Here is an 11,630-nt window from a genome sequence, read left to right as displayed (position 1 = left end):
ATGCAGAACCAGATTCACACACACGCTCACACACAGGTACACGCAGGCACACGCAGGCACAGACACGCTCACCACAGGTACACACAGACACACACAGGCACACGCAGGCAGACAGACACACGCTCACACACAGGTACATGCAGACACACACAGGCACACACAGGCAGACATAGACACACGCTCACACACGGGTACACGCAGACACACGCAAAACCAGATACACACATGCTCACACACAGGTACACGCAGACACACGCAGGCACACGCAGGCAGGCACAGACACATGCTCACACACAGGTACATGCAGACACACACAGACACATGCAGAACCAGACACACAGATGCATGCACACACACACACAGACACATGCAGCACAGGCACGTGCTCCCAGAGCAGGAGTTGTGAGGCTGGCGGAATCCAAGACTGAGTTTCCCAACCCACCGCAGTGGGGCGGCCTCGGATGACGTGCAGGCACGCAGCCCGGATGGCCCCAGAGGACCGCAGCAAAAACAAACACGCCGGGTCGATTCCAGCAGAACCCTTCGACCCAGGCCTGCACGCCGTGTGCTGGGAATCTGCCCTGGGTGGGGCTGTCCCACTCCCTCCCAGAGTTCGCTGTGGTGCCTGGATGCTTGCTGACCCCAGGGAGGACAGGGCGGGCCGCGGCGGGTGGGGGATGGGCACTGCAGCAGCTGCTGGCCGCCCTCACACGTCTGGGAAACCAGGAACCCTTGGGAACTAAACTCGGTCTTTTAAATGAATTAATTGAAGAAACAGGGTCTTACTTCACTGTGCAGGCTGGAGTGCAGTGGTGCAATCACAGCTCACTGCAGCCTCGACTTCCTGGGCTCAAGCGATCCTCCCACCTCAGCCTCCTGAGTAGCTGGGACTACAGGTGCGCACCACCACACCTGGGTAATTTTTTTTTTTTTTTTTTTTTGAGACAGAGTCTTGCTCTGTCGCCCAGGCTGGAGCGCAGTGGCCAGATCTCAGCTCACTGCAAGCTCCGCCTCCCAGGTTTACGCCATTCTCCTGCCTCAGCCTCCCAAGTAGCTGGGACTACAGGCGCCCACCACCTCGCCTGGCTAGTTTTTTGTATTTTTTAGTAGAGACGGGGTTTCACCATGATAGCCAGGATGGTCTCAATCTCCTGACCTCGTGATCTGCCCGTCTTGGCCTCCCAAAGTGCTGGGATTACAGGCTTGAGCCACCACGCCTGGCGCCTTATCTAGGTAATTTTTAAAACTTTTTTTTACAGATGGGGTCTCCCTGGGTTGCCCAGGCTGGTCTCAAACTCCCAAATGCAAACGATCCTCCTGCCTCGGCTTCCTGAGTAGTTAAGACTACAGGAGTGCGGCACCACCCTGGCTAATTTTTAAAATTTGTTCTAAAGATGGGGTCTCGCTATATTGCCCAGGCTTGTCTCAAACTCCTGGGCTCAAGTGATCCTCCCGCCTCAGCCCCCCAAAGTGCTGGGATTACAGGTGTGGGCCTCTGCACCCGGCCTGAATTTGTTCTTAACTCATTCACACTACATGAGTCACCAGGGCTGTCCCATGTTCAAAGTTCCAGTAAGTCTTTGTACTCCTGTTGGCAGGGTCAGGACAAGGTCCACCTCGCAGGCTGGGGCCGTGGGGGCAGTAAGTTCAGTCTCTGGTTGCATAACCAATCACCACCCACGTGGTGGCTTCCGACAGCATCCACTTAGTACATCACAGTTTTTGGGGGCCAGGAGTCTGGGAACAGCAAAGCCAAGGCCTCTGCTCAGGGTCCCTCCAGGGCTGCAGTCTGGGTGCTGGACGGGGCTGTGTCTCATCCGAGGCTCGGCCGGGGAAGGCTCCTCATTCAGCATTCCCTCAAGCTGTTGGGACCATTTGCCTCCCTGTGGTTGTAGGACCGGGGTCCCTGTTTCCTTGCTGGCTGTTGCCTGGGGGACACTCCCAGCTCCTAGGGGCCACGCTTGGGTCCTAGCTATGAGGCCCTTCTTGGGCCTTCTCACAATGCACTGCTCACTTCTTCATACCAGGAACCAGCAGGGGAGTGTCTTCCCATGACTCTGCTAAGCTAGAGTCTTCTGGCTGGGTGTGGTGGCTCACGCCTGTAATCCTAGCACTTTGGGAGTCTGAGGCAGGAGAATTGCTTTAAGCCAGAGGCAGAGGTTGCAGTGAGCCGAGATCATACCACTGCACTCCAGCCTGGGCGACAGAGCGAGGGAATAAATCTAAAAAGAAAACACAGAACATCCCTATATAAAATGTTATGGCGTTATTTTCCTTTTTTTTTTTTTTTTTTTTTTTTGAGATGAAGTCTTGCTGTCACCCAGACTGGAGTGCAATGGCATGATCACAGCTCACTGCAGCCTCAACCTCCCAGGCTCCAGATCCTCCCACCTCAGCCTGTAGAGTAGCTGGGGCCACAGGTACGCACCACCACGCCCGGCTAATTCTTTTATATTTTTTTGTAGAGACGGTGGTCTCACTGTTGCCCAGGCTGGTCTTGAACTCTTGGGCTCAAGCAATCCTCCCACCACGGCCTCCCAAAGTGCTGAGATTACAGCCGTGAGCCACCACGCCCGGCCTCACGCTTGTCTTATTCAGCATTATGACATCATAGAGGGTGCTGATTCTTAGAGGTTTTGTGGGGTCTGAGGGTTTTGAGGCTCAGAGATTTGCTGAGACTCAGGTAGACGTAGGCAGAACTGGGACCAATTCCCCGTTAGAGCCGGGGACCCTCAGAGAACCCAATACGGGACACCCAGGGGACCGAGGGCAGCCTGGTGCTGACTCCTTACTCGCCCTGCTCACTACTCTATTTTAGGAAGCCATTTGCATTTTTCTATTTGATTGAATCTCTTCCTGAATGCTGGCTCCGATTCTTTGTGGAATGAGGCAGAATATAAATAAATCAACAGAAAACGGTGCTCCAGACATGAGTGAGAGACTGCCTGTCCTGCAGGGCCGAAGGAATGCATGAGCAACGTCTGCTCAGGGTTAGGCTCAACGGTTGGTAGCCCCAGGTTTCATGGCTAACCAGGCCGGAGAAGCTGGGCAGAAAAGCACCTGTTTGCAGCTCCTGTTCAGTAGGGTTTCTCCCCCTCAGCCCTGTGGACATTGGGGCTGGATCCTTCTCTCTGGGGTGGGGCCGTCCTGGACATCGCAGGGTGCTGAGCAGCGTCTCTGGCCTCCACCCACTCCCTGCCAGGAACCCCCCAACACCCCCAGACCAAGAATCATCAGCTTCCAAACGTTAACATGCCCAAGCAGGGAAACCATGCTAAAGGAATTTAGCTAAGGTCACAGAGCTGGAAAGGGGTGGATTGGGGCCTCAAACCCCTGGCTCCTGGCCCCTCTACGGGCCAAGCTGTGGGGATTTGGATCCCAGACTGACCCCCAGCATGGAAAACCACCAGCGTGGACCGGCGCCAGACCTGCTTGTCTGTCGCTTGTCTGCGAGAGGCCAGGAAATGGCTGGGAGAGGGAGAGACGGTTAAACGAAAAAACATCCCAAGAATGCACACTGCTCGTCTCCGGCCCTGGCAGCCCGCCCCGCCGGTGCCTGCAGCACAGGGTCCCATGATTTTGGGCTCCGCCTCAGCATCTGCGGGATGGGTGCCACTGGGCGGGCAGGTCCAGACCTCGCCAAGGTCTGCACAGGGGTCACCCAGACACACCTGACTCGGACCATGTGGCTAAGTTTGTTTTGAAATTTCACTGCCCAGCGTAACAGAGCCCGAGGCCACTCCCAGCGCGGCTGGCTCGGGTCCGGGTCTCTGTGTCCTGCAGCTCAGGGTGGCCGGGGCGGGCGGGAGGACAGGCACCTGGCACCCACCCAGACCTGCACCCTGGCCATCAGGCTGCCCCGGGAAGCCAGGCGGCCGGGAAGATAAATGGCAGAGTCAACAGGGCGGGTGCAGGAAAGGACGCTCCCTGTGCGTCCTTCTGAAGCCCTGAGCACACAGCCCTGTCGGTTGGGAATTGTTGAGTGTTTTCCTCTGAGGTCTGCAAGTGTTTATGGTAACAAGAGGAGGGAGGAGGGAACAGGGACGGCCGCTGCTGGGCAGCAGCTCCACCTGCTGGTCACCTTCCTCGGTGACACACAAGGACAAGCTGCCGATTGAAGGGACTTTGGCAGAAATGCGGGGAGCAGGGGACGCACCCCCACGGACAGGGGCTTTTCTGGTTGCCAGACACGCAGATGACGGGTCTGACATCCCCATTTCCCAGGAACTCTGTGGATGGGTGTCCTGGGGCTGCCGTAAGAAAGTGCCACAAATGGGGGGTTGGAAGGGGAGAACTTAAAACCACAGACACGGATCCTCTCCCAGTTCTGGAGGCCAGAAGTCTAAAATCACGGGGTCTGCAAGCCTGTGCTCCCTCCAGAGGCTCCAGGGGAGGACCCTTCCTGCCTCCTCCAGCTCTGGGCGTGCAGGTGTTTCTCGGCTGTGTCCTCCTCCCTGGACACCCAGCCAGACTCCACTGGAACTTAAAAAAAAACCGTTGCATCCCCACCCCTCCCCCAGTGCCCGTCCCAGAGCACCCACTCAATAAACGCTGGGGGAACTCCCGGGGCAGGGGAATGCAGGTGTGCCCAGGGGTCGGGGCCTGAACACACAGCTAAGTGAGTCCTGCCGACCCCACCAGCCCCAGTCCTGGCCCCTGACATTGGTCACGGTCTGGCCTGCTCACCTTCATGCCTTTCTGTTTAAGAGGCAGGGATAGGACGCGGCCCTGCTGCTCTTTGCCTGGTTCTACCTTTTTTTTTTTTTTTTGAGACTGAGTCTCACTCTGTTGCCCAGGCTGGAGTGCAGTGGTACCATCTCCACCGACTGCAACCTCCACCTCTTGGGTTCAAGAGATTCTCCTGCCTCAGCCTCCCAAGTAGCTGGGACTACAGGTGCACTCCACCATGCCCAGCTAATTTTTGTATTTTTAACAGAGACAAGGTTTTGCCATGTTAGCCAGGCTGGTCTCAAACTCCTAACCTCAGGGGATCTGCCCACCTTGACCTTCCAAAGTGCTGGGATTGCAGACGTTGAACCACTGTGCCCGGCTCTCTGCCTGGTTCTGTTTTATTTTACTTTAGAGACAAGGTCTTGCTGTTACCCAGGCTGGAGTGCAGTGGTGCAATCACAGCTCACTGCAGCCTTGAACTCTTGGCCTCAAGGGATCCTCCCCTCTCAGCCTCCCAAGTAGCTGAGACTACAGGTGCCACCAAGCCCAGTTAATTTTTACTTTTTTTTTTTGAAACAGAGTCTCAGTCTGTCTCCCAGGCTGGAGTGCAATGGCGCAATCTCGGCTCACTGCAACCTCTGCCTCCCGGGTTCAAGCGATTCTCCTGCCTCAGCCTCCCGAGTAGCTAGATTACAGGCGCATGCCACCATGCCTGGCTAATTTTTGTATTTTTAGTAGAGATGGGGTTTCACCATGTTGGCCAGGATGGTCTTGAACTCCTGATCCCAGACAACCCACAACCCACCTGCCTCGGCCTCCCAGAGTGCTGGGATTACAGGCGTGAGCCACCGCGCCCGGCAATTTTTACATTTTTTAAGAGACAGAGTCTCACTATGTTGCCCAGGCTGGTCTTGAACTCCTGGGCTCAAGTGATCTTCCCACCTCAGCCTCCCAAAGTGCTGGGATTACAAGCGTGGGTCACCGTGCCCGGCCTCTGCCTGGTTGTTGAGGCAGAGACTGGTGTCTTCTTCCCTCGTCTTCCCCCCATATCAGGCCTCAAGACTTACATGAACCCTGTGGGAACATGCACTAGGACGTTCCTCACCAGAAGTGCCTTCACTGCAGGCCTAGCCTGAAAGTGATTAATCTCTGCTTCCACCTCTCCCTTCCCCCAACAGTTTGTCTAAAAGTGCCTAGTGGCCTGGGTGACAGACTGACGGGGTGTCTCTCAGGTGGCCTGGAGCACCGGCTGTCAATTCCTTCACTTGCAAATTACCCAGGAGGGGTTAGCAGAGATACTGAGTTCCCAAACCACAGGGGGGTGAGAACAGGTCTGAGGCTGTGGGGTGCGACATGGGGGCCCCCTCCCTAGTCTCTGGTGTTGTTCACCAAACACAGCAGCAAAGCTGTGTCTGCAGCCAGGACGCCTGCAGCCAAGCTCCTGGCTGCACTCCCAATGCCCACTTCTGCAGGGGTTTGCCCCCCACCCTGCAGGGATGGGACACCTCCCCTTCTCCTCGAGGGTGGGGACACTGTGACATGATCCTCAATAAGATGCCTGGCCAGGCCCCATTCACTCTGCATCACCCAACAGGTGTCGGAACAATGCATGAACCATGATATGGTCTAAGATGTAGGCTCTGCTCAAGGTAGGCACAACTGTGTGGAATAAAATATCAAGGTTTCACAAGGTGACAAGTGGCCAGTTGCTTGAGTTGTGTTAGAGAAACAGAGAATGTCTGGGACGGGACGGGGAGGTGAGAACACTTTGTGGAGGGTTTGGCATGCAGCCTGTGCCCTATAACCCTCGCTTTAAGCCAGGATGCCAGCATCATCCTATGTCACCTACCACCCATCTCTTGAAGTCATTGCCAAAGTGAAAAAGCAAAATGGAAATACTTTGCCAAAGGGACGAGAGACAAAAGTTGAGGTCCTTAATATATAAAGATCTCCAACAAATCAATAAAGGTGAACAAACCAGCTTAATAAATGTGGGATCCTGGATCAGATCATGGAACACAAAAGCACAGGGAAATGGAAAAAAGGATGAAATTTGAATCAGCCCTGTACTTAATATTGTAGCAAGGTTGACTTTTTTTAGTGGTGATAAATGTTCTGTAGTTATGGAAGATGTCAGCCAATGGGAAGCTGAATGAAATGTGTAAGGGAACACTCTGTACTATTTTTGCACCTTTACTGTAATTCACAAATTATCTCAAAATTTAACAAATAAATTGTTAAAAGTGAACATAATCCACAAAAAGCATTATAAATGTTCATTATGAAAAATGTCAAGCTCTCCAGTAATAAAAAAGATTATAGATCATACAATCAGATGTTACTTTTAGCCTTTAAATGACAATTTTTTTTTTTTTTTTTGAGACAGGGTCTAGCTCTGTTGCCCAGGCTGAAGTGCAGTGGTGCAATCATGCCTTACTGTAGCCTTGACTTCCTGGGGTCAAGGGATCCCCCTACGTCCACCTTCCAAGTAGCTAGGACTACAGGTGCATGCCACCATGGCTGGCTAATTGTTAATTTATTTTATTTTATTTTATTTATTATATATATTTTTTGAGACGGAGTCTCACTCTGCCGCCCAGGCTGGAGTGCAGTGGCCGGATCTCAGCTCACTGCAAGCTCCGCCTCCTGGGTTCACACCATTCTCCTGCCTCAGCCTCCTGAGTAGCTGGGACTACAGGCGCCCGCCACCTTGCCTGGCTAGTTTTTTGTATTTTTTAGTAGAGACGGGGTTTCACCGTGTTAGCCAGGACTGGCTAATTTCTTGTATTTTTAGTAGAGGCGGGGTTTCACGGTATTAGCCAGGATGGTCTCGATCTCCTGACCTCGTGATCTGCCTGTCTCGGCCTCCCAAAGTGCTGGGATTACAGGCGTGAGCCACCGTGCCTGGCCATTTTTTTTTTTTTTTGAGACAGAGTCTTGCTCTGTCACCCAGGCTGGAGTGCAGTGACGTAATCTTGGCTCACTCAACCTCCACCTGCCAGGTTCAAGTGATTATCCTGCCTCAGCTTCCTGAGTAGCCAGGACTGCAGGTGCGAGCCACCACGCCCAGCTATGTTTTGTAGTTTTAGTAGAGATGGGGTTTCACCATGCTGGCCAGGATGGTCTCGATCTCTTGACCTCAGGTGATCTGCCCACCTCAGTCTCCCAAAGTGCTGGAATTATAGGCGTGAGCCACCGCGCCTGGCCAAATTGTTAAATGTTTTTGTAGAGATGGGGTCTTGCTATGTTGCCCAGGTTGGTCTCAAACTCCTGGGCTCAAGCAATCCTCCTGCCTCAGCCTCCCAAAGTGCTGAGAATACAGGCATGAACCACTACACCTGGTCCAACTGGCAAGTATTTTTTAAAAATAGATAATATCCAGGGATGGTCAAGGTGTGATAAATCATGGACTAGCACACAGTGGGTGGAGGACATTGGAATAACTGTTCTTGTAAGCAAGCCTCCCTCTGGAAAACTGTCCTAAGGATACGCTCATAGGATTGTGCAGAGGTGCACACACAAGCACTTTCCTGAAGCATTATTATGGATAAAGGTAAACAAATAATAAACAACTTAGATGCCTTGCTTGAGCCCAGGAGTTCCAGGCTGCAGTGAGCTCTGATGGCGGTACTGTACTCCTGTTTAATTTAGGAGATTAGTTCAGTAATCTATGGTACAACCATAAGATAAAACACTTAACATTCACTAAAAAGGATGTTGCAAATCTGCATTTGAAAATGTGGAAAGATTCCCATAATATATTGCTAAATTAAAAAAAAACAACAACAAATTAAAGAAGAGTATCAATAGTATGAGTCTATTATTATTCGGAAAAGTCCATACATGTGTGGGTGTAGTGCATATTTTTTAAACAGTACATGTTTGGAATAACTAAAAGTCATCAGGACAGGTTGGAGAAGAGGTTGGCTCCAGGATTGGGATAGAAAAAATATTATATCTCTGGAGCATCTTTTTGTGCCAGAAAGTAAGGAAACTCAAAGAATTATGGCAATGTATCAGAAGGACACAGAGCCAGCGTGGCTGGGTGCCAGTAGTTCATGCTTATAATCCTACCACTTTGGGAGGTTGAAGTGGGAGGATGGTTTAAGGTCAGGAGCTCAAGACCAGCCTGGGCAACATAGGGAGACCCTATCTCTGAAAAGAATTAAAAAAAAAAAAAATAGTGGTGGCACGTGACCGTAGTTCCAGCTACTTGGGAGGCTGAGGTGGGAGGATTGCTACAGATCAGAAGTTTGAGGCTGCAGTAGCTGTTACTGCATCACTGTACTCCAGCCTAGGTGACAGGCAAGAGACCTTGTCTCCAAAAAAATAAAAAATTAGCCAGGCATGGTGGTGTGTCCTAGCTACTTGGGAGGCTGAGGAGGGAGGATCACTTGAGCCCAGGAGGTCGAGGCTGCAGTGAGGCATGATTGCACCACTGCACTCCAGCCTGGGTGACAGGGCAGACCCTGCCTCAAATAAAGAATGAAAGAGAGGGATGGAAGGAAAGGGGAAAGAAGCAAGGAAGGGAGGGAAGGGCGGGCCTTGTTCTTAGAAAAAGTCCACCAAGATCTTTAGGGTTAACGGGGCATGATGTCTCCAGCTTGATTTCAAATGACCAGAAATAAATTAATATGCATACATGTATAAGTACATGCATATAACTCTGTGTATATATAACTGCATAATGATAGATCTAGTATATATGCCATATAAGTAACTATCTTTCTGTGTATATATAGATATATACACACATATTCACCTGCAATTTATACATAAATACATAGTCACACATAAATGTGTATACACACACACGGTGAACGATGGAATGAGTGAGAGAATAATAAAATAAAAAATAGGGCAAGTGTAAACAGTTGGCATATTTGAGTAGAAAGAGTATATGAAGTGACTGCATCTATTCTTGCAACTTCTCAGTAAGTTCGAAACGATATTGAAAACAGCCAGTTAGAAATAGGCAGCCTGGAAGAGATTTTAATAGTCTTCCTCCCCAGATTGGGATTACCAGGGGAACTTTTCCTTTTAAAAATAAAATGGAGACATCATTCGTATACCATAAAATTCACCCTCATAAAGTGTAAAATTCAATTTTTTTTTTAAATTTTGTTATTATTTTTTGAGACAGAGTCTTGCCCTGTCGCCCAGACTGGAGCGTAATGGCGTGATCTCGGCTCACTGCAACCTCTGCCTCCCGGGTTCAAGCGATTCTCCTGCCTCAGCCTCCTGAGTAGCTGGGATTACAGGTACCCACCACCACGCCCGGCTATTTTTTGTATTTTTAGTAGAGACGGGGTTTCACCATGTTGGCCAGGCTGGTCTCGAACTCCTGACCTCGTGATCCACCCACTTTGGCCTCCCAAAGTGCTGGGACTGCAGGCGTGAACCACTGCACCCAGCCAAAATTCATTGATTTTTCAGTATCCCTTTTTCTTTAAACCTTTGTGTGTTTTCTGAAAAAAATTCTTAGCAACAAGCCAGTGTTACTTTTGTAAACGTAAAGTTGTACTGTTTTGATGATAAAAAATGGACCTCTCACCCCCTTTGTAGACTGTGGAACCAGGGCTAGCTCAGCACAGCCTTGCAGCCGTCATGATGGGGTGAGATCGGGGAGGACTAAGAGCTCCCACCTTCCACCGTCCCACGCTCCGCTTTGCCCACTCCAGCCCAAGCTGTGTGGCAAGACCCCTTGTTGGTGCAGGTGCTGGGGGCTGGCGGCTGCTGGCATTCCCACCTCTAGAGTGACTTTCACACTCCCTGATGAGTTTCCCATTCTGCTCAGCAAGCCCATAAATTCAAAGCAAGGGCCGCAAATGGGGAACCTGGGATGGCACATCTGGCTCGGGGAGCTGGGAGCCAGTGGGGCCAGACAAGCTGCTGGTGACCTCGGTGTCCCAAGAGCTCAGCTGAGGCTGAAAGGGAAGGATAGGGAGGGAAGGACACTCGCAGACTCTGGAAATGAGTGCAAATCCTAGCCCTGACATTTGACAGCCAAGGGCTCAAGTGAAAAAGGAGGTAGAATGAATACGTACACGCACGCAGGCATCCCTCAATGGGAACTCAGAGTGAATATCGTGTGTAGATCCAGTAGAATGTTACCTTGGGCCAGGCGTGGTGGCTCACACCTGTAATCCCAGCACTTTGGGAGGCCGAGGCGGGCAGATCACTTGAGGTCAGGAGTTCGAGACCAACCTGGCCAATATGGCAAAACCCTGACTCTACTAAAAATACATAAAGTTAGCCAGGCATGGTGGCAGATGCCTGTAGTCCCAGCTACTCAGGAGGCTGAGGCAGGAGAATCGCTTGAGCTCGGGAGGCAGAGGTTGCAGTGAGCAGAGATCGTGCCATTGTACTCCAGCCTCCAGCCTGGGTGACAGAGCGAGACTCCATCTCAAAAAAAAAAGTCACCTTGAAATCATAATGAAAGTGGAGAATCCTGGCATCCACTACCACGCCAGGTGATCAAACTCATCAGCAGTAAGTCATGCCGCTACCGTGTACCCTTGATAGGATGTGATGAGAAGGCCCTCGCATCTGAGGTTTTTCTCCCCAAAACTCAACACTCCAGTCTGACCATGAGAAAAACACTGGACGAATCCAATCGAGGGACAACCTACAAAACACCTGACCAGACCTCCTCAAGACTGTTCAGGGCATCAGAAACAAGAACGCCTGAGAAACTGTCTCAGCCCTGAGGAGCCAGAGAAACAGAATGACTTCTTAGGATGGCTGAACAGGTGGATGGGTGGGTGGACAGGTGGATGGGTGGGTGGACAGATGGATGGGTGGGTGGGTGGACAGATGGATGGGTGGGTGGGTGGGTGTGTGACTGGGTAGATGGGGGGGTGGGTGGATGGATGGGTAGATGAGCCTATGGGTGAATGGGTGGATGGATAGGTGGATGGGTGGGTGGAAGGATGGATGAGTGGATGTATGGCTGGCTG

General features: G+C 51.5%; 1 protein-coding gene across 1 annotated transcript in view; it reads right to left on the bottom strand.

The window, feature by feature from the left end:
- Positions 1 to 10,481: 10,481 nt before the first annotated feature.
- The window catches only part of LOC116418566 (UPF0764 protein C16orf89-like), a gene marked incomplete at its 5' end in the record, with an annotated part of 15,830 nt that continues 14,681 nt past the window's right edge, over positions 10,482 to 11,630 (bottom strand). The window contains one exon of the mRNA XM_031934731.1: positions 10,482 to 10,598. Coding sequence (XP_031790591.1) covers positions 10,482 to 10,598 — 117 coding nt within the window. The remainder of the gene's footprint in view (positions 10,599 to 11,630) is intronic.

This window comes from Piliocolobus tephrosceles, chromosome 21, assembly GCF_002776525.5.
Source record: "Piliocolobus tephrosceles isolate RC106 chromosome 21, ASM277652v3, whole genome shotgun sequence".
NCBI classification, from domain to species: domain Eukaryota; kingdom Metazoa; phylum Chordata; class Mammalia; order Primates; family Cercopithecidae; genus Piliocolobus; species Piliocolobus tephrosceles.
The sequence above is the reverse complement of the archived record's forward strand: the minus strand, read 5'-3'. Positions and strand labels throughout refer to the sequence as shown.